This window comes from Lissotriton vulgaris, chromosome 8 (genome assembly GCF_964263255.1).
Source record: "Lissotriton vulgaris chromosome 8, aLisVul1.2, whole genome shotgun sequence".
Classification (NCBI taxonomy): Eukaryota; Metazoa; Chordata; class Amphibia; order Caudata; family Salamandridae; genus Lissotriton; species Lissotriton vulgaris.
In genome coordinates, this window is record NC_141696.1 from 1,393,361,279 (window position 1) to 1,393,388,085 (window position 26,807).

Genomic DNA, 26,807 nt, shown 5'->3' on the forward strand with positions numbered 1-26,807 from the left:
AATTGTCGGACTTCTCGCTCTTCACATACAGAGTACGGAGTGCCTTGTACGGTAATGAACTTTATGTAGCGCCTTCTATCTGTCCCTGATGAGGCGCATAGCAGAAATGAACACAACAGAAGGAGGACACAACATCAAAGCAGCAGAAACGGAGGCTGCTTTCAGGTTTACCCGCAGTCTGGATGTCAGTGTGAGGTATCAGAGCCCTACACTGAGTATTGTCACTCACTCTTCTAACATTAACCACGCGCTCTCCTGCTGGACTCTAAGTCAGTGTTACTATGAATAGGTCTAGACGCAGTGCTGCCACGGGTCCCTAATTCAATTACATTTCAAATAGCCGAGCCAACATTGACATCAGTGCAACGCAATACTTCCTGTGCCTCCCTCTGTGGCAGAAGTAATAAATCCTCCTCCTCGGAGGCTAGGATCTTTACTGCATGAAGGAACAATAACAAAGCAAGGGTGCACGCGATAAGGTTCAGGGGAGAGCTGACGTGGCAGAAGTCATGGGGGAGCGTTTGACTACCTGACTACTTTCCCTTTCAGAAGAAGGAAAATCAAAATCCTGGGCCGCGATCTGCATCCGCCCCGCCCCATGCTATTCAGTGATATGTTACCACAACTTCAAAGGAAATGCAGTGAATTGAACCTCCCGAGATGAACAGAAAAACAGATCCGGATTCCATAGCACAACGGTCAAATCTGCCAAGCCTACCAGGTCCATGCGTGGCTAGCTGTTCCAGTCCAGATACTTTACTATGCATTCTGGAACTTGTAGTCTTGGTTTTATAAATAAACAAAGCATCAACTTCTAGAGTGTAATGAAAAAGCTTGGGCGGAACCAGCTAGTGAGTGGCCTTAGATCTGAGAAACCTTTTCAAGGTCAAGCCGCCCAATAGACCACTGTGCATCCCCTCAAAACGGGTAAACATGAGGAAGGTGACTACCAAATTCAAGTCCCAGAATAACAAAAGGCTTAGGCATAAACTGTTGCAAACCTTTTTGAGCTGGAGCTGTGTGGTAATGTATTATGCTTGTTTGTGGTACGTTGATACCACATTAAACATAGACTATCTGTAACCATTAAGCACCATTTTTGTTAACTGGTGAGAATATGTGCATACCTTACAATGACCTTGCCTAAAGTCAGTCCTCCCTCCACACTAAATCTAGGGGTGGCCAGCGTACGGAAACGTAATATAATTTTACTTGGATTTAGGCTGCATTTTTTCTATGTAACTTAACTCTGTGTGCTATTGAGAGAAGGCAATTCTGTTGGTTAGGTGACTATTTACGATCTTTATATCTGGTTTTCAGGTAACAAGAACGTCAGTTTAGTTTAACATGCAATACATAATTATCTGGACTGCTGATGAGATTTGGGGTAAAAGACATTGTCATTTACAACGCCATTACTTGATTAATGCTTCACAAAGGGAAAAAAAAGAATAACCTTTTCAATGCCAATAGCTCAAAACAATGTCATTGTGAGACCTATTGCATTGTAAATGGTCCGTGGGGCCACTGCCTGCTCTTAAAAAAACTTTTACAAATATTCACAAAGGGGAAGGGGTCCTTTGGGAACCCCTTCCCAGTTGCGAATGGGTTACCACCTACTTGAAGTAGGTGGTAAGTTGTGAATGTTTTGCGACCGTCTTTTTGTTGCAAAACATTCATACATACCGCTGCGCCACACCTCTTCCACCAGTATTAAACCTACCAGGATACATATATATCTGAACTGTTTTTTAATTCACTTTTGAGTTTAATTTCAGGTCCAGTTTCGATTTAATAAACAGTGGTTTATTTTCAAAACTTCAACTTGACATTTCTAATTTTGTAAAATATCTATAATTTTGAATTGTTTTAATAATGTGTAAGGGACAGGATTTGTAATTTTTTTTATTTATTTTTTTACATCTTCAGGGAGTTATTTTTTAGTTTTAAAAGTTATGGTCCTTGTTGAATGCCATGCTCGCTATAATATTCTTGTCTCAGGCACTGTGTAGGCATTGAATTCACCTCACATCTTAAAGCACCCTTGTCATCATTTAATGTGATAAGCCCTTCCGTCAAGGGTTCATTGATGACATATGGCAGATCCCACATGACCAAAGAAGAGCTCTCTGAAAGTGCACTAATCACTCAATAGGGACGAACAAGGTGGTAATATTTAGCTGTTCTTCACTGGAATGTAAAGTAATTATCTTGAACCTGCTACTTGGCATTTTGATGAAACTGTTTTGTATTGGATGACAAGCTTTTCAAATTATAATTGAGTTTCCCCTGCAAAGAAAGAACAGAGAAACAAAATATTTCTCTTCCAGGGGATCCTCATCAATAGTCATAAGCATATGAATATTCCCGCCCATGCGCGGGGACCCCGGACACAATATATAACATATATGTGAGAAACATATATGAAGCACAAATGCAGCCGTCCATATAGAAAAGAGGAGCTGAGCAATGCCACAAGAATTTCCTTGGCACACATATATACATTCAACATGAAGTATGAAGCAGTGAAGAAAAAACAAAGAGCATTTGAACTGTTATAATGTGCAGCAGAAAAAACAAGCATTTGCAATGCAATAGGTCTCGCATTAGGAAAGTTTGAGCTATTGGTATTGTAAATGACAACTTTTTTTAGTTATGTGTTGGTTTTGAAAACAGCGAAATTAATAGCTTTGTCATTTACAATGTCAATAGTTTTAACTTTTGCAAATGTGACACCTATAGCATTTGTAATGCAATTTGTGTTGTATTTACAGGATTTAGATGTATTGATATTACAAATAACAATGGCTTTTAATTTTTTTTAATAATTAATACTTAAATACACGTTATTGTAATTTATAATGGCAAAAGCTTAAACTTTTGTAAATAACTTTTGTGAAGATTAGGTTCAGTGTATTTTATTGTGATGAAAATCCAAGAAAAGAAGTGAACACCAAATGTTCTCCCTTAGCGATAATTATTGAGATGTGATGGCGCAACAGTTCCGATCCCATGTGGGAGGGAGGAGGTGGTGACGGGGTTACATCAGGTTAAATATTTGCAGCTTAGGCTTGCAGGCAGCTGTAGTTTCTTACAAACTATTGTCAACTTCGTTAAAACAAAAGAAACAAAACAAGGGATGTCAACATAATTATAAGGAGGCGTATGAGAGAGTAGACTGGTCTTTCAATGAACGATTTAGAATAAAGAAAAAAAGGATTTGCAGCCCCCGGACGCGTTGCTTCAACTGACAGGAGGCGGAGTGTGGCTGCGCCTGTATCGTTGCTGGTCTGAAGTCAGCTGGCCTCAGCCTGCTAATTCAACACCGTGTAAAAAAATAACTCATAGTTGTAAGAACATAAGACCAAACCAGACAGTACAGGTATGCATTTAACCACTGCATCACCATTTTGGGCCAATAACCAATGATTTTGCACACAGCATGGGATCCTGTTTCAGCAACAGCCTGTACGGGAAACCTTTTCCAGTGTTATTGTGAAACACTCGATTATTGGTGCCGGTGGACCCACAACAGTAAACTGGGGAAAGAGCCTCTGACAGCGGCATCCCTAATCCCGAACGAAGCCCCATAATAGAGGACTGGGGCAGATGCAGCGAGTCTATGAACTGCCACGCGAGGCTGAGACCGTAACAAACATGGTGGCGCCCCGGAGCCTGAATAACGGCCCGCAGAGGTGACTGATCGGAGTGCCGAAAGCGGTGCCAATTTTGTGCCCATAGGAAGGACAGCCGCCGCAGAGAGACAGACGTGACGGTTCCCGCAAACCCCAAGAGAAGGCCGCACCACAAATACCCGAGGTGACCGCTGGGGGTAACAGCAGCAGAGAAGACCTGACAGGTGCACATGCCACGAAGCCATGTCTCAGCTCGATCCGAAAATGCTGCCACTCACAAATGGCTGTACCAGCGAGAGACCTTCCCCCGGCCGTAGTAAGGAGACTCTCAGCGCGGAGTTCGCTCCAGGACTAGCAGTCACAGACAGAAAACGGGGAACCACCGAAGAGCTATTGCCCCTTTCCTCTGTTCCATTAAAATAAGAACAGCAACCCAAGCGATCAGCGCCAGGCCTCAAGGTGCGAGGGAGGAGTTACAACCATGGGACGAAGCCACACAGGGGCGAGACGATCGAGGAGAGGGGGAACTGAGAAAAAGGACAAAAAGCAGCAATATAAAACCAGTTTTTTATGTACCTTTATATAGCGCCAAGTCGGCCTGAAAGTATTGGAGCGCCGTACATGAGGCAGAGGGACCCTGCGGCCGGCGCCTGCCTACCGTAAGGTTTAGCCTCTAAGTGACGGCGGGCGCACGCACTTCCGCGCATAGTGTTCTTGGCTGCTTCTCCGGGTCCGCTTGCTGATGGCGTACAAGAGGCGATGGACGGCACTGGAGCCCCTGGCCGTGTCTCCCCCACCCGCCCGCCGTAGCAGCACTGGAGCCCCTGGCCGCGTCGCGCCCGCCTGCCGTAGCAGCACTGTAGCCCCTGGCCGCATCGCCACCCGCCCGCCCGCCTGCCCATCCATTGGGAGCCGAGCCCATGAGAAAACGGGGATTTCATCAAGAAAAGAGCCCGGTGAGGTAAGGGGGGGGGGGCGTGTGTGTATGCAGTGTGTGTGTATGCGACGGCGGGGGTAGGTTCTCTGTATGTATGGGGGCGTGCGTGCATGGGCGCTCGTTCGTGTGTGTGTCTCTGTGTATGCGCATGCGTGTGTGGTGTTGGAGCTTCCGAGGCAGGAGATGTCCACATTCCCAAATACGACTGACAATAGTTGTCGAGCAGACAGCAATCAATGCTTCGCATTGAATGCAGGTCGAGCTCAACCTAAAAACATACTCCTGCAAAGAGGAATGACAGCATTGCCAGTTCACAGGCTGCATTGCATAAAACACTCATTGTGAAAAGCTAACCTCATAGAAATACAGGAATGAACTGGCACCGTGCCTTTAAGGCAGCCATGACCCCTAGCTTCCCATCATGCCTCAGGGGTGACAGTTAGGTCAGTTCTTTTCTGCTCCTGCTGTCAGGACCCTGGTTACTTCAGCTCTTGCTTTTTCTGATTTCTGTCAGAAAATATCTACTATTTTTTTAGCCAAAACCTACTTCATTGGACATCTTTTGGCTTTTAAAGTAGTTTTCTACTTTTCTTTAGAGAATTAGGCATATTTTTCCTCTCAGGACTCTTGCCCTTCCTGCGGCAAAAAGGCTAGATCAGCCTCACATTCTGTCTGTATCCTTTGCCTTCCTGAGGATAATGATCCTAAGACTTACAAACATTGTCCGTCCCTGTCCAGGCGTACTCTGAAAGACAGAGAGAGGAGTTGTCTTTAAGGGCTGGCTGAGAAGGTTAAAGCTCCTTCTAGAGGCAGATCTCCAGTTAAGAAGATAAGGGAGAGAGCAATATCCTCATCCAGAAGTAAAGTTCCACTTTGCTCTCCCTCAGCGTCTGGATTGGTGCTGAAAATTCACCGGCAGTGAAAAAGTTGACAAGAAGACCATCGACGGTGGGCTCGCCGTCAAGAGAACGGTCGTGGACGAAGACTGCAGGTACGTCACACCCTCCGCCGTCGGCAACCCGGCGACGAGCAGTAGACCTCAGTTGGTGTGGGCTCGCACAACGTCTAGAGTTGAATCTCCATCGTCGCTATGGCGTTCGACGTCAAGACCTACTCCGCCGACGCCAGTAGAGCGGCGATCGGTTCGAAACGGGCGTCTCTGTTGCCGTCAACCAGGCAGCGGTCAATGTTGAGACAGGCCTCATTGTCGCCTGTAGAACGATGATTGACGTTGAAACAAGTGTCTCCGTCGCAATCAACCAGGCGACGGTTGATGTCGAGACGGGCATCGTTGCCGCCAAGTGCGAGGCATTTGATGCCGAAGCAGATTCCTCCATTGTCGCTGACCAGACAGCGTTCAACGTCGAGGACCAGTTCTTGGACGACGGCGAAAAAGGATTCGTCATCGGGACCCAAAGCCGGGACCCAAAGTCAAGTATTCCAGATGGCGTCCAATGTCGAGACAGTGACAAGGAAGGACATGATGTCGAGAAGGAGTTCTCCGTTGATTCACACTTTAACTTTTCCCAGCCGCTCTGCGTCGAGGATGAGGTCGATCAGGTCGACTGCTTCAACGTCAAGACATTCGACATCGAAGCGGGGAGAGAGGCCGACATCTAGGAGAAGATCCCTCTCGAAAGACTCACCAGTGCTGGTTACATATAGTTGTTTGACGGCAAGGCACTCCCCTTCGACGTTGAATCCCTCCTCCAGGCACCGCTCAACCTCCAGAGGCCGCAGGGTGTCCTCGCCTTCCTCTGTCTCCAGAGGCATCCCAATCACCAAGACCAACGAATCCTTCAGTACATCTGTCGCCAAGATTGCTCCTTTCTATCAGCCATTGGCAGAAAGATGCTTTAGGGCAAACTCAACGGCCTTTGGACTATTCCAGTCCACTACACAGATCCCCGTTGGAACGAATAGTACAGGAGGTGGACAGATCACCTGTTGCCTGGTCCAGGGATCGTCATGACAAATCTCCCAAACATAGGCCATCTCATGCTTATTGGAAGAGAGCAAGAACACCGTCTTGGTCTTCTTCTTCATCTCGCTCTTCAAAAAGGTACTATTCACCTACCCTTACGGATAGCCCTCCTTCTAGAGTGTCACCGATTGATGACATAAACATATTTCACGATGTCCTCACTAGAGGAGCACTGAAACTGAACATAGATATGTCCGCTCCGCAGGCTTCTACCTCTATCATATTCAAGACTCTTCATCAACGGTCTATGTCTCGACCTTTGCTCCCACTGGTTCCTGGTCTTATCGAGCCAGTGATGGACGTTTTTCTCACTCCATCTTCGATTAAAGCTGCCCCGCGGCATTTAATCCATGCAGCTGCCTCTTCCTCCTCTTTCCCCCCAAACAGAGTCGGGCCGAGGACTCTTGGGAGTTTGCGGATCTGCAGCATCTTCCTTGAAGGTATCAAGCGCTGCTGCCCTGTTAGAACGCCACGACAGGTCCTTGTGGGAATCTTTGGAGTATTTTAAGGAAAGCTGCCAAAGAGGACAGGCAAAATTTTGCGGCGATTCTCCAAGAAGGGGCGATAGTTTCTAACCAAGTTATTAGTACTCCAGCGGACGGAGCTTCTCTGGCTTCACATTCATATGAGCACTGCATTTGTGCACGAAGGTCTTCATGGCTGCGACTAACAGATTTAAAGCCGGAGTCTCAGCATCGGATTTTAAATCTTCCTTTTTTCTGAACATCTCTTTTTGGTTCCCATATTGATGAAGAGATGGCCAGAATGAAGGCTGAGCTGAATAAGCTGAAGGCGGTAGGCCTAGAAAAGAAAAAATAATTCAGACGAAGATACAGGCCTTACAATCACAAAAACTACCAACAGAGGGTTCAAACCCCTCAATGGCAGCAAAAGCAGAATCAGCAATCCAGGTCTCAGTTTCAAAGCCGTAGAGGCTCCAGAGGCAGAGGAGGACAACATCAACAATCCTCTGGCGCAACCAAGACTTCAGGGAAGCAGTGATCTTCTGCTAGCGCCATTGCCCACTCCAGTGGGAGGAAGTATTTCAAATCACGTGGCAGAGTGGCGCAAAATAACAAAAGATCAATGGGATCAATGGGTGCTAAATATACTGAACAATGGATGCACACTAATTTCAGTGCACCACCAAAGAACATTCCTCCACTAAAGTCGCATCCCCACCAACTAAAATTGCTTTGTCAGGAGGTGTCAGGCCTTCTTCAGAAATTGGCCATAGAAGAAGTTCCTCCGGCTCAAAGAGGATAGGGAGTCTATTCCAGATACTTTCTGGTGCCAAAGAAAGACCAACCGCACAAATATAGACCTATTCTGGATCTGCGATCTCTGAACAAAGTAATTCGGAGAGAGAAGTTTTGCATGTTGGCGCTACATCAAATATATCCTCACCTACAAAAGGGGAATTGGGTGTGTTCGACAGACCTCCAAAATGCCTACTTCCACATACCAGTTGCTCCACGTCCCCGCAAGTTCCTGAGATTCATGATGGGCTCCAAACATTACCAATTCCGAGTCTTACCGTTTGTCCTAAAATCCGCGCCAAGTGCATGTTGGTGGTAGCCGCAGGTCGGCATCGTCAAGGCCTATTTGTGTACCTGTACTTGGACGATTGGCTGTTGAGGCGTTCTTCTCCAGAGATGGTGAAGGAACATTTTCGGATTTGCCTTAATCTACATTCGCTGTCTAGGCCTTCATGTGAACCTGGACAATTCTGTCCAACAGCCCACTCACACTCTACATTATCTGGGTGCCACCAAGGACTCCGGTATAGGAAAAGTGTTTCCTTCGGAGGGACGACTGTTATCGATGAAACAGAAGTGCAACTCTCTGCTTCATGTACACAAACCATCAGTACGGCAAGTGGCCTCTCTTCTAGGGTCGATGGCCTCTTGCATATTTCTCATCCCCAACTCCAGATTGAGAATGAGACCTCTGCAACAAGATCTGGAAGACAAATGGGACCAATCCTCAGGGCATTGGGAGGATCGGATTCTCCTCTCCCAAGCGGCAAAGTCATTCCTGATTTGCTGAACTCAACCGAAAAATCTTCTGGTGGAAGTGCCCTTCCACCAGTCACCTCCACAGTAATCCCTGATCACGGATGCATCTCTCTAGGGATGGTGGGTGCACTTGGGTTGGCTTCAAACTCAGGGCAGATGGTCGAACAAGGAGCATACCTACCATATAAATATGATAGAGCTGCAGGCAGTTCATCTAGCTCTCAAGGCATTCCATCCATCAATTTAGTCAGACTCGATTCTGATTCGTACTGACAATACAACCACCATGTATTACTTGAACAAACAAGGTGGATCACACTCCCGCCCGTTGTCATTGAAATCCCAAGCGATCTGGCACTGGCTTCTGACAAGGAATTTCTCGGTCACAGCGGTACACCTGCCAGGAGAACAAAACGTGCGGGCAGACGCTCTCAGTCGGCACTTCGAAGAACAAGAAGACTAGGTGCTCAACGACGACGTAGTGGCAGACAGCTTCCGTCATTGGGGTCGACCTCTTTGCAGACGAGCTAAACAAGAAATGCCACGCCTTCGCTTCCAGATTTTACCGGCCAGAAATGAGAGGAATGCTCTTTTGATTGACTGGTCCGGAAACTTTACATATGCCTTTCCTCCTCTTCCTCTCATACCGAATGTGGTGACCAAGCTCATCAGATCCAGGATGAAGATGATCCTGATAGCATCATCCTGGCTTCGCCAATGGTGGTATCCGGACCTATTGCAACTCTCCATATGTCCACACAGGAGGCTGCCGTGCAGACCGGACCTACTGACAAACATGGGCGGTAAGATTCTGCACCCCACACTTCCCTCGCTGAGCTTGGCAGCCTGGCTCCTAAAGTCCTGCAATACGGACAATTTAATCTTCCTCAGGACTGCATCAACATTTTAAGGGAGTCGAAGAGACCATCCACAAGAAGTTCTTATTCTTTTAAGTGGAAAAGGTTTTTCCTGTGGTGTTTGCGTAATGGTTTTAGTCCAACAAGTGGGCAGGAGAAAGTAATCTTGCCTTATCTTCTGTATTTAGCCAAGTCTGGTTTGAAATACTCTTCTATGAAAGTTCACTTGGCGGCCATTACGGCCAACAGACAATCACCTAACCAGCCTTCCTTTTTTCAGCTCCAGGTAGTCAAGGACCCTTCAGGGGTTGAAGAAAGTTTTTCCTCCTGTCTGACATCCTGCTCCTCCTTGGGAGTTGAATACTGTCCTTTCCAAGCTCATGGGCCCTCCTTTCGAGCCCATTCATAAGGCCACTTTACAACACCTAACATGGAAAGTTGCCTTTTTAGTAGCTATCACGTCAGCATGCAGAGTGAGTGAAATCCAGGCACTCTGCGCAAAGGAACCATACACGGTTTTCCATCACAATCAGGTGGTTCTCAGGACTCACCCGTCTTTCTTACCAATAGTGGTGTCTGACTTCCATGTTAACCAGGAAATTCCCCTTCCCTCTTTTTTTCCCAATCCTGCTACTCCATCAGAAAGATCTCTTCATTCACTTGACCTCAAGAGGGTTCTAAATTTCTATTTGGAGGGAACAAAATCGATTAGGAAGTCTGACCAATTATTCTTAAACTATGGTGTTGTCAGGACAGGCTTTCCAGTCTCAAAACGATCTATCTCGAGGTGGATAGTGTACTGCATTAAGCTGGCTTATCAGTTAGCGAACAAGCCTTTGTTGGTTTCCCCTAGAGCTCACTCCACCAGGGGAAAAGCAGCTACAGTAGCTTTCTTGCATAATGTACCGATGGCCGAGATTTGCAAGGCGGCAACTTGGAAACCGGTTCACACGTTTACTAGGCACTACTGCCTTGATTCTGACTCCAGAGCAGATACCCAAGATGGCCAAGCCTCCTTGAGGAATTTGTTCCAATGCTAATTTCATTGGAGTCATGATATGTCTCAATTCTGTTGAGTTTATGCTTGTCGTTTGCCTGCAGGTTGAGGGGATGGGCTTGCTATTCTATGCTTATGACTATTGATGAGAATCCCCTGGAACAGAAGGATAAGTTGCTTACCTGTAATCCTAGTTCTCTTCCAGGGGTATCCTCATCAATAGTCTTAAGCAACCCACCCGCCTCCCCGGGCAAATGATTACAATAAATGTAATTTACTCCAGTATTGGAGCTTTCATAGATTCACATGCCTGAATCATTCCCTGTCGTCGAGACGGGAGTCTCCGGTACATTAAAAAAGGAATACTTCGTAGTATAGCAAACTGAAAAGAGGCCTAGGCCCATTTCCCTTCTGCAACCCATAACCCTTGTCATGTAAAAGAGACCAAACTTTTCCCTGAACCAATCGGAGCTCCTCACCCTCTAGAACACTCCTGAGAGAACCTCTTGCTCCTCAGATTTTCTACTGCACGTTGTGCTAGGGAGTCTCCTTTGAGCTCTGCTCAAACTCTTCAGTTCTATTCAAGTTGGAATGGACCCGAGTATTTTTCCTTCTCCAGATTTAATTATTTGAAATACTTCAGACTATTTCTCCTTCTACCATGGCTGACAAGGAGAATATATGATTGTTTAGAGCTTGTGCCACCTGCTCTAAGAAAAGGCTCTATACAGACGACCCTCATAAAGACTGCATCTACTACTGCCTTTATCCAGACCATCAGGCAAAGGATTGCAAGGTATGTCGTACCTTTTCCAATAAAACTTGAGGGACCTTGAAGGAAGGCTTCTACTCTGTCTTCAAAAGGTGAAAGCTAGGAAGGAGATCATATCTAGTGACCGTGAGGATGAGTCGTCTTCTTCCAGGAGATCTCAGAAAAGGAGCAGATCTCCTCAGGCTCATACCTCAGATGAAAGACCTGAGAAGGCCCTTAAAAAGACCACCCGAGGTTCTTCAGGACGCAGTCTCTCAAAATCTCCATCAGGCAAAGAAAAGGAGAAGAAGGGTCATGCTTCCGGGGTTAAACATACCAAGAAAACTAGTTCAGAGCCCTCAAAATCTCCCCCTAAGGTCAAGATTACTGTCAAGATGCCATCCTCCACACCTTCTGAGGAGAAAGTGGAGAAATCTGCATGGTCGACGGGAGCATCGACGAGGAAAATAATGTAGTCGTCGAAAAAACCTGAGGTAAAAGCTGCTCAAGAGCTTTATCGCCGTCGATAGTACCACCGTCGACAACCGTGTCGACACCGAGACCTACGTCGACGTCGTCGACGGGATTGACAAACGGCTGTGATCACGGGATGGCGGTCCTTTTGGTTATTCTAGTAGCCCTTCTCAGTTGCAGGTGAAGTACCAAGAGAAGGATTTACAGGATGAATATGAATTTCAAGATCGTCCCCAGCAACAATACCGCCAGGAACTTCAGGAGGAGATGACGAGTGTGCCATCTTCTTTGTTCAAAGATCTACAGTTCATGTTAGAGGATTATAGGAGGAGATATCCTGTACCTCAAGCCTCAAAGGAAATTCCCGAGGCTACGCCTCAATCACGCTCTGCACAAAGTACACCAGTGCATAGGTGGGAGATCTTACCGGAACCCCTTCCTAGATCTCCACCACCGAGATCTGTACAGATCCAGGGACCACAGATGATGACCACGAAGAAGGAGAGATCATGTACCCTAGCAGAGAGTGTAACGATTATCTCATTCCATCACCTTCTTCTCCTTCACCAAAGCCTGTTGATTCTCCACTGGAGGACATCAGTGGTTTTCATAACTTAATGGAGAGAGCCACTAAGAGATACATGCTTTCAATGGCAGAGGATAAGGCTGAATGTTTCTTGTATGACTTCAAGGAACCCTATCGTAGGACAGTTTGATCCTTACTGATTGTAAATCATCTTTGGGAGGAAGTCCCGAAGGTCATGGAAACACCAACTACAGTGACTCCGGTGCTTGCCAGACTGGACAAAAAATATAAGGCGCCTTCAGATGCTCCAGCTTGTCTTTTAGGTCATGCCAAGTCGGACTCCGTTATTACCCAAGCAGCTCAGCAAAAATCAAGAAATCCGTCGGCTCCTATTACGGCACATCCTGACAGAGAGGGTAGAAGGCTGGACAATGCAGGGAATAGATTTTCCTCTGTCGGCCCTGTTAGTGAGAGCTGCGAATGCCCTGGCCATTCTGAGGCGGTACGATAGGCAAATGTTGTGCGACCTTTCGCCTTACATAGACCGTGTACCAGAGACGGAGAGACAGGAAGCCAGAAAAATTCTGCAAGAGGGGGAGAGGACTTCGGCCGAAGTCATAGATTGCGCTATAGACATAGCGACCAAAGCATTCAGATTTCTGGGAGGAGCTGCGGTACTACGCAGACAAGGATGGTTGAGGGCAAGGGCATTTAGACCGGAGGTCCAGAATAAGATCTTGGACCTTCCTTTCAATGGTGAAGATCTATTTGGCAAGCATATAGATAAAGCGCTGCAGAGTATCAAAAAAGATTCGGATACAGCTAAGTCATTGGGAACTCCTCAATACAGGAAAGTTCCTTTTCGAGGCTCTAAAGGTAGAGGTCAATCATCTTACAGGGGAGGATACCAACAGGGTCGATATTCCTCTTACTCCACCTCATATCCCAGCCCTACCGTCCGCAATATACACAGCGCCAGTCAGGAGGTTAGACAAAATCTACTCCGAGCGGTTAAGGTCGTCAGGGGAAAGACCACACCCGACGACAATGTCAACCTTCAAATTCCGGCTACACCTATTCCTCTGAGATCACATGTTCCCCTGGGTGGAAAGATTGCTCATTATTTTCAAAATTGGCAACAGATCACTACGGGCCAATGGGTCCTCAACATTATTCAATTCGGACACACTCTAGAATGTCTACAGAAACCCCCTCGTACATCGCTGATACATCAGGTCAAGCATTTACATCAAATGCGAAAGGAGATTCGGGCAACGCTCCGAAAGGGAGCAATAGAACCGGTACCAAACTCCCAGAGGGGAAGGGGGTTTTACTCCCGCTTTTTGTAGTCAAGAAAAACATCCTCCAATGGCGTCCTATTCTAGACCTCAGATCCCTAAACACCGATCTCAAGAAGCAATCTTCCAGGATGGTTTCTCTGGAAGACATCCTTCTATGATTAAACCCAGGAGACCATATGACCACACTAGATCTACAGGATGCGTACTTTCACATCCCCATCCATCCTTCACACAGGCAGTACCTTCGGTTCATGGTAGCCGGAGAACATTACCAATTTAAGGTACTGCCGTTCGGCCTGAAATCGGCCCCAAGAATTTTTATGAAATGCCTGGCTTCAGTGGCTGCGGTTCTAAGAAGACAGCAACACCAAGTATTTCCGTACCTCGACGACTGGCTAGTCAAGGCACCATCAGCAGTATTAGCCCGAGCGTCAACAGAGGCTTGCGTGGAGTTATTTGCCAGGCTAGGTCTGACTCTACACAAAGAAAAATCATCCCTTCAACCAACCAAAAACATCACTTTTTTGGGGGCAATATTGGATACAGAGAGGAACAAGGCGTTCCCCTCCAAAGAAAGGCAGCTGAAAATGATATCTCTCTTCCAAGACTTTACAAAAAGAAAGTGTCTTTCAGTACGCAAGTACAAATCATTGCTGGGAACAATGTCATCTTGCATTCCCCTCGAACCTTACTGCATGGCGTCAAGCAGAGGGATCCTTCGAGGATGTAGTCCAAGTCACGCCAGTCATAGTTCAAGCAGCAACGTGGTGGACCCAAAAACGGAATGTCTCGCAGGGTCTTTCATTACTTGCAATGCCAGGCCCATTGATAGTGACTACAGATGCTTCGCTAGAAGGATCGGGAGCGTTCCTTCAAGACCTTCAAGTCAGGGGTCGCTGGAAGTTGCACGAGCAACAACTACACATAAACTTACTAGACCTCCGAGCAGTCCACTTCGCATTGCAGCTTTCCTATCAAGGATAAGAGGGTCCTCTGTGTTGATAAGAACAGACAACACAACTGCAATGCACTACTTAAACAAGCAGTGAGGAACAAGATCACCCCCCCCTCTTTCAGGAAGCCCAGGACATATGGGAATAGGCGCTACGACACAGGTTATCCATAACAGCAGAACATCTCCCAGGGGATCAAAACATCAAGGGGGATACTCTCAGCAGGATCAAGTCCTCCTGCCACAAGTTGGAGTTAGACCAAGAGGTCCTGAGCAACATTTTTCAAAGATAGGGAGAACCGACAGTAGACCTCTTCGCAACAGCGGAGAACAAGAAATGCAGGTTCTTCGCAAGCCGGCTTCCCCAACGGGGATCTTGGAGGAATGCGTTTTCGGTGGCATGTTACGGCATCTTTGCCTACGCCTTTCCTCTGATTCCCCTGCTGCCGCAAGTGCTTGTGAAGGTCGAGAAAGAAACGTGCAGGCTGATCCGGATAGCCCCATGGTGGCCCAGACAACACTGGTTCACAGAGTTTCTGCTGCTATCGGAGGTCCATCCGATTTGCCTCCAACCAATACCATTGCTTCTAACGATGTTCCAGGGACAAGTGCTCCATCCGGACCCGAAATCCTTGTGCTTAGCGGCCTATCTCCTGAGCACTGTGAATTTCAGCATCTAAACATCTCAGAAGAATGTAAAGACATCCTCTCAAAGGCCAGGGCGGAGAGTACGAATGAAACCTAAAGAATGAAGTGGAAGAGATTCTGTCTCTGGTGTCAAAGAAGTAAAATTCATCCTTTGAATCCGGCACCTCATGAGATTATTCCCTACATCTTGCTTTTAGCTAAGTCAGGTTTGGCTCTCACATCTGTAAAATTACATTTAGTTGCAATATCACGCTACAGAAGGACTGCCTCGAGCCCATCCATATGGTCGGCAAGAATTGTTAAACAATTCATGAAGGGATTGTTCAGAGTTTTTCCTCCAATAAAGCCTCCTTCAACTCTTTGGCGTTTGAACATAGTCTTTTCACAATTAATGAAGCAGCCTTTCGAGCCTATACACAGGGCAGATCTCAAATTTCTATTGTGGAAAGTGGCGCTTCTCATCGCTCTAACTTCGGCCAGAAGAGTAGGGGAATTACAGGCTCTCACAATTCAAGACGCTTTTTTGCAATTTAAAGAGGGACAGGATGATTCTCAGAGCTAATCCGAAATGTATCCCAAAAGTACCAACTGACTTTCATTTGAATGAGTTATTAGTGCTAAAATGTTTCTTTCCACAACCAACAACAGCGGCCGAAAGAGTTCTACATTCGCTGGACGTCCAGCGATGTCTCAAATTCTATTTGCAAGAGACTAAACACTGTTGCAAGTCTTCACAGCTTTTTGTCGCTTTCAGTGCACCCAGGGAAGGTTTCCCTTGATCGAAATGTGGAATTGCCAGATGGATTTCCAGTGCGATAGTATATTGTCACCAAGCTGCTGGAAAACCTCGGAACGCACAAGTTCGTGCCCATTAAACGAGAGCAGTGGCCACCTCCACTGCGTTATTTGCAGGAGTGCTGATCCAGGATATCTGCAGGGCAATGAACTGGAGATCTACGCACACCTTGACCAGGCACTACTGCTTGAAAGCAGCCGCAGAGACAGATGTGGCAGTGGGAGAAGCGGTGCTGAGAAACAGTTCGAGGCATGTGGGCTGCTGAATTCATATCTGTGCATAGATCGCCGCCTAGTGTATGGTCCGGATGATTGCACATTTTTGTCCTGGAAGAGTCTTCGAAGTATCACGAGATAGGTGGCTCCTCCCCTGGACTACAGTGCGCATGGGCATCGACTCCATCCCCAGATTGTTTTTTTCCGCCATTGGGTTCGGATGTGTTTCGGTTCCCTCTGTCGGAATCGATAGTTGTGTAACTTTCTTTACTTGAGACCAAAAGGTCTTTAGGACTCGCGTCGGTATTGTCTATCGTTCGGGTTTGTTTGTTCATCGGCTCCGAACCATTGCTGCCTTTCCGCGTGCTTTCGGCGCGGACGGGCCTACACGACGCTCCAGACTACTTCATCATGGAACGGAGTCCATTTAAGAGGTGCCCAGTGTGTGCCTCAAAGTACCCGCACATCGACGTGCACCCAGTGTGCAATAAGTGCTTGTCACCGGACCACGACGAGGCCAAGTGTATGGCCTGCTCCAAGTTCCGGTCGAAGAAGACTCTCAAGCTACGCCGGGCCGCAAGACTGCAGGCCCAGAGTTCGGCACCCCCTCCGGCGAACATCTTCGAGGAGGATGTTGACGACGACACCATCCAGAATGTCTCGGACTCTAACCCGGCGTCAGAGGTCGAGGAACTCTACGACGCGGAAGACGAGGAGTTCGAGGAAGTCGTCGAGGAGGTAGGGGACGACGACGGGGCCATTGCCACCGTAGAGGATAGCTCGGAGGAGGAGCTTCCTCAGACTGACTCCGGGGCCATCAGCCATTATGAGGCCCAGGTCGAGGGATCGCCTTCGGGCCTTACCCAAGACCTCGATACCCGTCCCACGGCTCCAACTTCCGGCCCGGCCACGGACATCGGTGCGGCACCACTCCCAGTGCAGAAACCGAAAGTGAAACCATCGGTGTCGACGACACCCGTATCGAAACCGAAAGTGCAAGTCGCACTGGTTGGATCGAAGACTTCGGAGGCCTCGGCGCCAAAGAAATCCAAGATGGCCGTCGAGCTCAAGAGCCACGCCAAAATGGCCGATCCGAAGACCACGGTGTCGAAGCCGAAGGCGAAGACGCCCGACGCAGCTGCGTCGGCGCCGAAGTTGGCCGACGCTCTGAAGAGTCGCGTCGACACCAAGAAGGTCGATGACCATAAGAAGGCCCCTAAGAAGCGGCAGGACGACCCCAAGTCTCTGGCTGCACCGCTTCCACTTGACAAGGCAAAGGGGGGAGCTGCGTCGGCTCCGAAGACTGCGGCCTTGGTTGCCGACCCGAACCCGGCTTCGGAAGACTCTCTCGAGCCGGTTCGTCCCTCCGCCTCGTTCACCAAGAAGGTCACGGAGTCCCTTCAGCGTATTCGGGAGGGGGCCGCGGCGGTCGAGCCAAAGAACACTATGCCGCCCAAGCCTCTACAGAAACCGGCGAAGGCGCAGACGCCGATTCTCTTCACGTTGCCGCCCAAGACGGCGCCAAAGGCTTTCGCTGCGAAACATGGGGCCGGAGTGCCCTTAAAGTTGACTTTGACGCCGAAAGCATCGTTGGTGGTTCCAAACCCGCGCCGCCAACCACTGGCGGAGGAGGAGCGTCGAGAGGTGGTCATCGACGCCAACACAGGCAAGCGCTCTCTCCTTAAACGGAAGATCACCCCGGAGCCGGCGTTGGAGCATTTCCACATCCCACGTAAAAAGAAGTTGGACTCTGCGGGTGCGTCTGCCCCTATGGAGCCTGCATCTCCACAAAGTCAGGAACTCTCACCCACTCATTCTAATGTTGGGGAGGGTGATGGAGACGATGAGGATGAGTATGCCTATCCAGTTTACTCAGACCCGGAGGATGTCACTGAGCCATGGTCTGCCGGGGGCGACCCTGGGGACCCTCATTTGGGACAGGAACCGCAGCTTTTTGCTGCAAAGACTTCCCCAACAGAGGACTCTGCGGCCTTCAACGCTCTAATTGAAAGAGCTGCAGCCAATCATGACGTCGACCTCCATGCAGACCCAGTGGACATCGATTTTCTTTTTGATACCTTTTCAGTGGCTGAAAAGACTGTTAAGACATTGCCAATGCTCAAAGGAGTGTTAAAACATGCGCCAGAGGTTTTCAAGGAGCCCACCCGGGCAAGAGTAATTAATCCTCGTATTGACAAGAAGTACAAGGCAGCGCCCACTGATCCAACGTATATCAAAGGACAGTTGCCACTAGACTCTTTGGTTGTCTCCAACGCACGCAAACGAGCCAACTCACAGACTACGGGTGATGCTCCTCCCCCAGACAAGGAATCAAAAGTGTTAGAGGCTTCGGGGAAACGTATTGCTGCGCAGGCAGCCAATATGTGGCGCATATCCAACACGCAGGCGCTACTTGCACGCTACGACAGGGCACACTATGACACTCTAGAAACCCTTCTACAGCACTTACCAGATCAGTATAAGGAGGCAGCTGAAATGTTAATTCAGGAGGGGAAACTTATCACCAATGCCTCAATTAAGTGCGCTCTAGATGTGGCTGATACCGCCTCACGAGCAATAAACACTAGCGTTCTGCTGCGCCGACATGCATGGCTCAGAATATCAGGCTTTAAACCGGACATTCAAACTACCATCCTAAACCAAACTGTCAATCCAGACCACCTGTTTGGGCCAGAAGTGGATGCCACCCTCGAAAAAATGAAAAAAGACACTGACACTGCTAAATCTATGGGTGCCCTGCAGTCCCAGCAGTTTCGGGGTGGTTCCTTTCGCCGCTCCAATAACAGAGGCACCTCAAGGGGTCAAGCGTCACAATCCACGCAATTCTATAAAAGTAACACCCAACCCTCATATACCAACAAGGGTCGGGGTGGATACCGTGGCAACAACGTCAAAGGCAGAGGACGTGGAAATAACAGCTCCAGGTCCTCCACCGCCAGCAAACAGTGACGCCTTGTCACTGCCCCCCGACCACGCAACACAGGTCGGGGGGAGACTCCAGCAGTTCCTGCCCGTGTGGAAGTCCATCACCACGGACAGGTGGGTCAGATCTCTTATCCAATACGGTTATTGTCTGGAGCTCACATCCACTCCACCCAACATACCTCCAAAAAGCCGTCCTATGTCCGGCGAGCACTTGTACTTGTTGCAGCAGGAAGTCAACGTCATGCTGCAAAAAGGGGCAATAGAGCTCGTTCCACTGCAAGAAAGGGGTACAGGGGTTTACTCCCTGTACTTTTTTAATTCCAAAGAAGGACGGATCCCTCAGGCCCATCCTAGACCTCAGACCTCTCAACTTGTACATTCTGTCAGAACATTTCCATATGCTCACACTGCAGCAGGTTCTCCCACTGCTTCGGCAAGGGGATTTCCTGGCAACTCTGGATCTCAAGGATGCATACTTTCACATTCCTCTGCATCCTTCACACAGAAAGTACCTCAGGTTCACCATTCAAAACCAGCACTACCAGTTCAAGGTTTTGCCTTTTGGGGTCACCACAGCGCCCAGGGTCTTCACGAAGTGCCTAGCGACGGTGGCGGCGCATCTAAGATGTCAGAACATCCACGTCTACCCCTATCTGGACGACTGGCTCATTCAAGCAAAGTCGGACCAGCAGTGCACCGACCACGTGTCCCACACCATTCACCTTCTGCACGATCTGGGGTTCTCACTGAATTACCGAAAATCCCATCTCCAGCCCGCCCACATACGGCAGTATCTGGGTGCGACCATAAACACTCTGGCGGCCACTGCGCAGCCGAATTCAGTGAGAGTCGCCAGCATTCAGTCGCTGATCCAAAGATTCAGACCTCAGCTCTCGCTTCCAGCAAGAGTGTTCATGCAGTTGATAGGCATGATGGCCTCCTGCATCTCCATTGTCCCGCACGCGAGACTACATATGCGTCCGCTTCAGGAGTGCTTAGCACGTCAGTGGACTCAGGCTCACGGGCATTTGAAAGACCTAGTGTTGGTGAGCGGTCGGGCATACAACTCTCTGCATTGGTGGAATCCACAAAACCTTTGCAAGGGCCGACCGTTCCAGGAGCCTGTGCCACAGATTATCCTGACGACGGACGCTTCTCTCCAGGGTTGGGGAGCGCATGTACTCCATTACACAGTGCAGGGACTATGGACACTACAGCAGAGGAAGATGCACATCAATGTGCTAGAACTGATGGCGATCTTCATGGCCTTAAAGGCATTCAAAGAACATCTGTGCAACAAGGTCGTGTTGATCCGGACGGACAACATGACGGCCATGTACTACATTCAGAAACAGGGAGGAACACACTCTCCACAGCTGTCTCATCTGGCTCAGAGCATGTGGAAGTGGGCCATTCAGAGGAACATCTTCCTCATGGCAGAACACCTCCCAGGCAAAGACAATCAGATGGCGGACCTGCTCAGCAGGCACAGCCACCAAATGCACGAGTGGGAGATACATCCATCAGTACTCCAGCCGTACTTTCAAACATGGGGTCATCCAGAGATAGACCTGTTCGCCACAAGGGAGAACGCAAAATGCCAAAGCTTCGCCGCCAGGTTCCCACACCCGCAATCGCAGGGCAATGCGATATGGATGAACTGGTCAGGCAAATTTGCGTACGCTTTTCCCCCAGCACCCCTGATACCGCTGGTGGCGCGCAAGCTCAGGCAACACTCGATGACTCTCATCCTGGTTGCTCCAACGTGGGCTCGCCAACCATGGTACACCACGTTTCTGGAACTGTCCGTGGTACCGCATCAAAGGCTTCATCTCACACCCAGCCTTCTGACGCAGAGCCATGGCGTCATTCAGCACCCGGATCCGCGACAGCTCAACCTGGCGATCTGGCTCCTGAGGTCCTAGAGTTTGGCTACCTTAACCTTCCTCCCAAATGCATGGACATCATTCGGGAGGCAAGAAAGCCCACTACTAGAGCATGTTATGCGGCCAAATGGAAGCGGTTTGTCAATTATTGCGCAAACCACAACATTAATCCACTAGATGCTTCCATTCAGAACATCATCTGTTACCTGTTCCACCTGTACCAGTGTAATTTGGCATATACTTCCATCCGCATTCACCTGTCTGCGATGGCCGCATACCTCCAGAATAGACAGCACCTTTCACTTTTCAAAGTGCCTGCTATCAAAGCTTTTCTGGAAGGACTCAAAAGGGTCATTCCACCACGGACCCCACCAGCTCCAGAATGGAACCTCAATGTGGTTCTTACAAGACTGATGGGTCCTCCCTTTGAGCCACTACATTCTTGCGAACTTCAGTTCTTGACTTGGAAAGTGGCTTTCTTAGTAGCAATTACATCGCTACGGAGGGTTAGTGAGCTGCAGGCCCTCACAATCCAAGAGCCAATTTTCCAGGTTAATGCTAACAGGGTAGTGCTCCGCACTAACCCTAAATTTCTACCCAAGGTTGTGTCTCAGTTCCACATGAACCAAACTATTGAGTTGCCAGTGTTTTTTCAAAATCCTGAGTCACTGGCGGAGCGGATGCTCCACACCCTTGACGTTAAAAGGGCCCTAATGTATTACATTGATAGGACCAAAGATTTTAGAAAAACTAAGCAGCTTTTCGTTGCCTTTGCGTCACACCACAAAGGTAACGCTATTTCCAAGGCAGGTATTGCTAGGTGGATCGTGAAATGTATTCAGATCTGTTATGTGAAAGCTAAACGCACTCTTACAATTCCACCAAGAGCCCACTCCACCAGAAAGTTGGGGGCCTCTATGGCCTTCCTTGGAAACATTCCCTTAGAGGACATATGTAGAGCAGCCACATGGTCTACCACACATACATTTACTAAACATTGCTGTGTAGACGTGCATTCCAAACAGCAGGCAGCTGTAGGGCAGGCTGTTCTCAAGACACTTTTCCAAACTGCTGCAGCTGGCACGAGCGGCCGCCGCTAATGGAGGGACTGCTATGTATTCTATGCACAGATATGAATTCAGCAGCCCACATGCCTCGAACTGCAAATGCTTCTCACCAGTATGCATCTGTTCTTGGCATGTAGGGCTGCTGACATTCATATCGCCCACCCTCCTCCCCGGCGCCTGTAGCAGCTGCAGTGTTTACATATCATTTCATAGCATGGTCATCATTCACAAAGTTCACTCCATCTCGGCCACAATGGCTAAAAACAATCTGGGGATGGAGTCGATGCCCATGCGCACTGTAGTCCAGGGGAGGAGCCACCTATCTCGTGATACTTCGAAGACTCTTCCAGGACAACAATGTGCAATCATCCGGACCCAACACTAGGCGGCGATCTATGCACAGATATGAATGTCAGCAGCCCTACATGCTAAGAACAGATGCATACTGGTAAGTAGCATTTGCATTATCCAATAAGGGTGAGCCCTCTTTACATCCCTCCGTTTTTTTCTCTTGATTGCAAATGCAAATTTTTTCTATTGCTATGTTTAGTATTGTTCCTGCAGTATTAATATGCGGAAATCTAACTAACTATCTACAGGATAATGCTGTATGAAGTAACTATGAAAAAAAAAAAGAGAAAAGTTGTGTTTTATATCACTGCTCGCTATTATGATTCAATTATAGGAAACAAGGGAACCCGAAGGTAGTACACTAGGGACCTTGGGCTTAAACTTATTACAAAAAACAGTGGACCCTAGTAGTTTGGGGGATCAGGGTAAGAATAGACACAAACTGGAATAGTATTTGTCCTTTGTCCAGCCGGACAGGAATTTATTTGGCGATGCACACAATCAGAAAGTAATGTCAAGGGGGCACAGCCCTTGACATACAGTGAACAAGACAAAACAACAAGTATAGGCAAGAGCGCGCAAATCGGTCTGTATACTTATAATCAGTGAACAGACTTGATTGTAGTTTGAGTGACCATTGTACATAGCATTCACAAGCATATTCAGTACATATGATCCTATTGTGTCGACGACGTTTGGATGCCGAAAAACAAGATAAATGGCATCCTCTTCAGGACAAATATATAAATCATGTTTGTCTTGGAATTATAAACAATTGCCTTTCATGCCACATACAATTGACATAAATGGGAAAACAATGAGGGAGATAAGACAAACATGATTTATATATTTGTCTTGAAGATGATGCCATTTATCAAACTACAATCAAATCCAGTTTGTGTCTATTCTTACCCTGATCCCCCAAACTACTAGGGTCCACTGTTTTTTGTAATACTCTATCCTGATTCAGGCATGTGAATCTATGAAAGCTCCAATACTGGAGTAAGAAAACTAGTTACTTACCTTTAACTGTAGTTCTCCAGTATTGGAAGCTTTCATAGATTCACATGCGACCCATCCTCCTCCCCTGAGAGGTTCACCTTGGATTTAGCACAAGGAGTTTTTTATGCACAAGTGCGCAAAAATCTGAGGAGCAAGAGGTTCTCTCAGGAGGGTTCTAGAGGGTGAGGAGCTCTGATTGGTTCAGTGAAAAGTTTGGTCTATTTTACATTACAAGGTTTATGGGTTTTTATGTACCGGAGACTCCCGTCTTGACGACGGGGAATGATTCAGGCATGTGAATCTATGAAAGCTTCCAATACTGGAGAACTACAGTTACAGGTAAGTAACTTGTTTTCTTCTTTGTTCTCGGGCCTAGTGGGCTCTGCAAAGAACAACTGACCTGTCACCCCTGAGGCATGATGGGAAGCTAGGGGTCATGGCTGCCTTAAAGGCACAGTGCGTGTTTATTCCTATGTGTTTCTATGAGGTGAGCTTTTCAGCTTTTCACAATGAGTGATTTATGCAATGCAGCCTGTGAGCTGGCAATGCTGTCATTCCTCTTCTATTCTATTCTATTCTATTCTAAGGTTTTGGTAAAGCGCAACAGCTGCCCCAGCGAAGAGGCGTCCCGGCGCTAAGAAGAGTCACAGAAACCTACCAAGCAGGGGCAAAGGGAGAGCGAAGAACTAAACAGAGGGGAACAGGAGGGTCTTAATGGCTTTTCGGAAAGTTGGGAGGCTTTCTAGGGAATGGATGTTAGGAGGCAGAGCATTCCAAAGCTTAGGTCCTAAGACCCTAAAGGAGCGGCCTCCGATGTGGCAGAGCTTTGTGCGGGGAACGCTCAAGAGGTACTGGTTGGAGGAGCGCAGATCACGTCCAGGAACGTAGGGAATGAGGAGATTTTGTAGGAGAGTAGGACTTCCCAGTTTAAAAAAATGTTGAAGATCATGATGAGAGCTTTGAATTGAATTCTGGAGTCAACGGGTAGCCAGTGAAGTTTGCGGATGGTAGCTCTGGCTGAGCATCTGCGGGGAAGGCCGACCAAAGCTCTTGCCGCCGCATTTTGCACGCGTTGGAGTCTTGCAATTTCTCCTTTGTTCGCGCCTAGGAGGAGGACATTAGCGTAGTCCAAGCGAGAAAGGATAGTCGCTTGGACGATCAGCTGGCGGACCTTCGAGTCGAAAAAGCCAAGTATAGAGCTGAGACTTCTCAATAGACCTATACAAGTGGCGGCCACCTTCTTGGTGTGAGTCTGATAGCTGAGTGAAGCGTCCATCCAGACTCCTAGATTTTTTACTAGAGACTTAGGGGGGGGAATGGGGCCAAGGGATGACGGCCACCAGTGCTCATTCCAGAGGCTGGTGTTTTTGCCAAGGAGTAGCACTTCCGTTTTTCCCGCGTTAAGTTGTAAATAGTTATCCGTCATCCATTGGGCCACCGCTGCAAGGCCATTCCTGAAACTGGAGGCCGCGATGGAGGGGCTTTCCGTGAGGGTGATGACCAGCTGGGTGTCGTCGGCATACAACACCAGCGTCAGCCCCCACTCTTTGGCCACTGCAGCAAGAGGCTGCACGTAAAGGTTGAAGAGGGAAGGGCTCAACGCTGAGCCCTGAGGGACTCCCTGTGCAATGGGGCGGGGTTTGGATAGAAATGGGGGAGCTGACACCCGGAAGGATCTGTCCTCAAGGAAGGAGCGGAACCAGGTCAGAGCGAGGCCAGACACTCCGATCATCTCCAGACGCTTAAGAAGGATGTCATGGGATACTGTGTCAAAAGCTGCGCTAAGGTCGAGAAGGATCAGCGCAGCACTTTGACCGGAATCTAAGATCGTCCGGAGATATTCGGAGGTAGCCAGTATGGCAGACTCCGTACTGTGGCCTGGTCTGAACCCATTTTGGGTTGGGTCCAGGATGTTATTCAGGTCCAAATGTTTGCAGGAGTATGTTTTTTTCTGCTGCACAATAAAGCAGTTCAAATGCTCTTTGTTGTTTTCTTCACTATTTCATGTTGAATGCATATATGTGCAAAGGAAAATCTTGTAGTATTGCTCAGCTCCTCTTTTCTATATAGACGTCTGCATTTGTGATTTTTTATATATATATATTCGCTCCAAAGTGCTGCTCGAGCGATCCACAACCAATCACCGCTGATGTCGTCGGTAGTAGCAGCCGCTACTCTTAATATCCACAGATTCCGAGTCCCGTTAGTTAAAAGGACTAACGGGACTCTGAATCTGTGGATATATATATATATATATATATATATATATATATATATATATTTATATTTTCCGGAGTCCCGCATGGGCAGGGATATTCATACGCTTATGACTATTGATGAGGATACCCCTGGAAGAGAACTAGGATTAGAGGTAAGAAACTTATCCTTATTGTCATTCTAATGGGATAGCCTATTGAGAATTCAAACACACGTGTGTCTGTAAAGTGATAAATAATAATCAACTTCGACCTCCCACACTACGCTGCTTAGGAGTGGGATTGCCTTCTACCCATATTAGCGAAGAGTTTGTATTATTTTATGTCACTCTAATTTATTCATTGTTAATAGTGGTGTAAACAATTCTGAATATTATTACTGTAATTGGAACAATTCTCATGCATGTTATTAATTTATTTTGCAGAAAAGTGAAACATCGAAGACGAGGGGAAATAAAGAGTTTGCCAAAGAAAATTATGAATTAGCTGCCCAGTTATATACTAAAGCCATTCAGTACAAGTATGTGCGAAGCATTTCTACATTATATGTAAAAAGTAGAGTTTTGAATAGGGACATGAATATGTTGAAGGTTTATATTCTTTTATATAATCGCTATTTTACTTCAGATTCCTCCGCTTGTGAATATTTCCCAGGTGTCAGACAGTATCCGAAAACTTTAAAGCAGTTCTTCTGCTCGCCAGTAGGTGGCGTTGTGGGCCTCCATAACAATATGACGAACCGAGCTGCATGGAAGGGCCACCCAATCGCGCTGACATTAGCTGCTTCTTAGGCTCTCCGCGCCCTCAGACGCAGAGCCCCTTAGCAGTTTGGCATGAATAGTGTGCAGATATCTAAAATTGTGACTTTTTTAGGTGTGAAAAGATGCGTCACAGAATGGTGAGGTGGGTGACTCGGGGAGGAATCTCCGGTTAGAGTACCCACCAGAAAGGGCTGTACATAAGGTAAGTAACTTGTTCTTCTAATGGGTACTTCTAACTGCACATTCCTCTACTTGTGAATAGATACCATAGCAGTACTTCCCCAAGTGGAGGGTCTGTGAACTGGCTCATACCAAAACGTCCTGCAGGTCTGAACGGGCAGAGTGACCTTCATGAAGGAACCTACCGTCGAGCATTATTGCTTGGTGAACATGTGTACCAATGTCCACGTAGCTGCGGGATAAATGTCCAGGATAGGCATGCAGCGTGGTAAAAGTGATAGCAGGTTTAGACCTGGTGGAGGGAGCC

The 26,807-nt window shown here is 47.8% G+C and overlaps 1 protein-coding gene across 2 annotated transcripts in view; it reads left to right on the forward strand.

Annotated features, from left to right (window-relative positions):
* The window catches only part of LOC147698808 (E3 ubiquitin-protein ligase TTC3-like), a 1,930,429-nt gene that overhangs the window by 345,013 nt on the left and 1,558,609 nt on the right, over positions 1–26,807 (forward strand). For both annotated transcript variants that reach the window (XR_015299370.1, XM_086935404.1), the window contains exon 9: positions 25,985–26,079. Coding sequence is in view for 1 of the 2 variants with exons in the window: in XM_086935404.1 (XP_086791530.1) it covers positions 25,985–26,079 (95 nt within the window). In the remaining variant the exon portion in view is untranslated. The remainder of the gene's footprint in view (positions 1–25,984; positions 26,080–26,807) is intronic.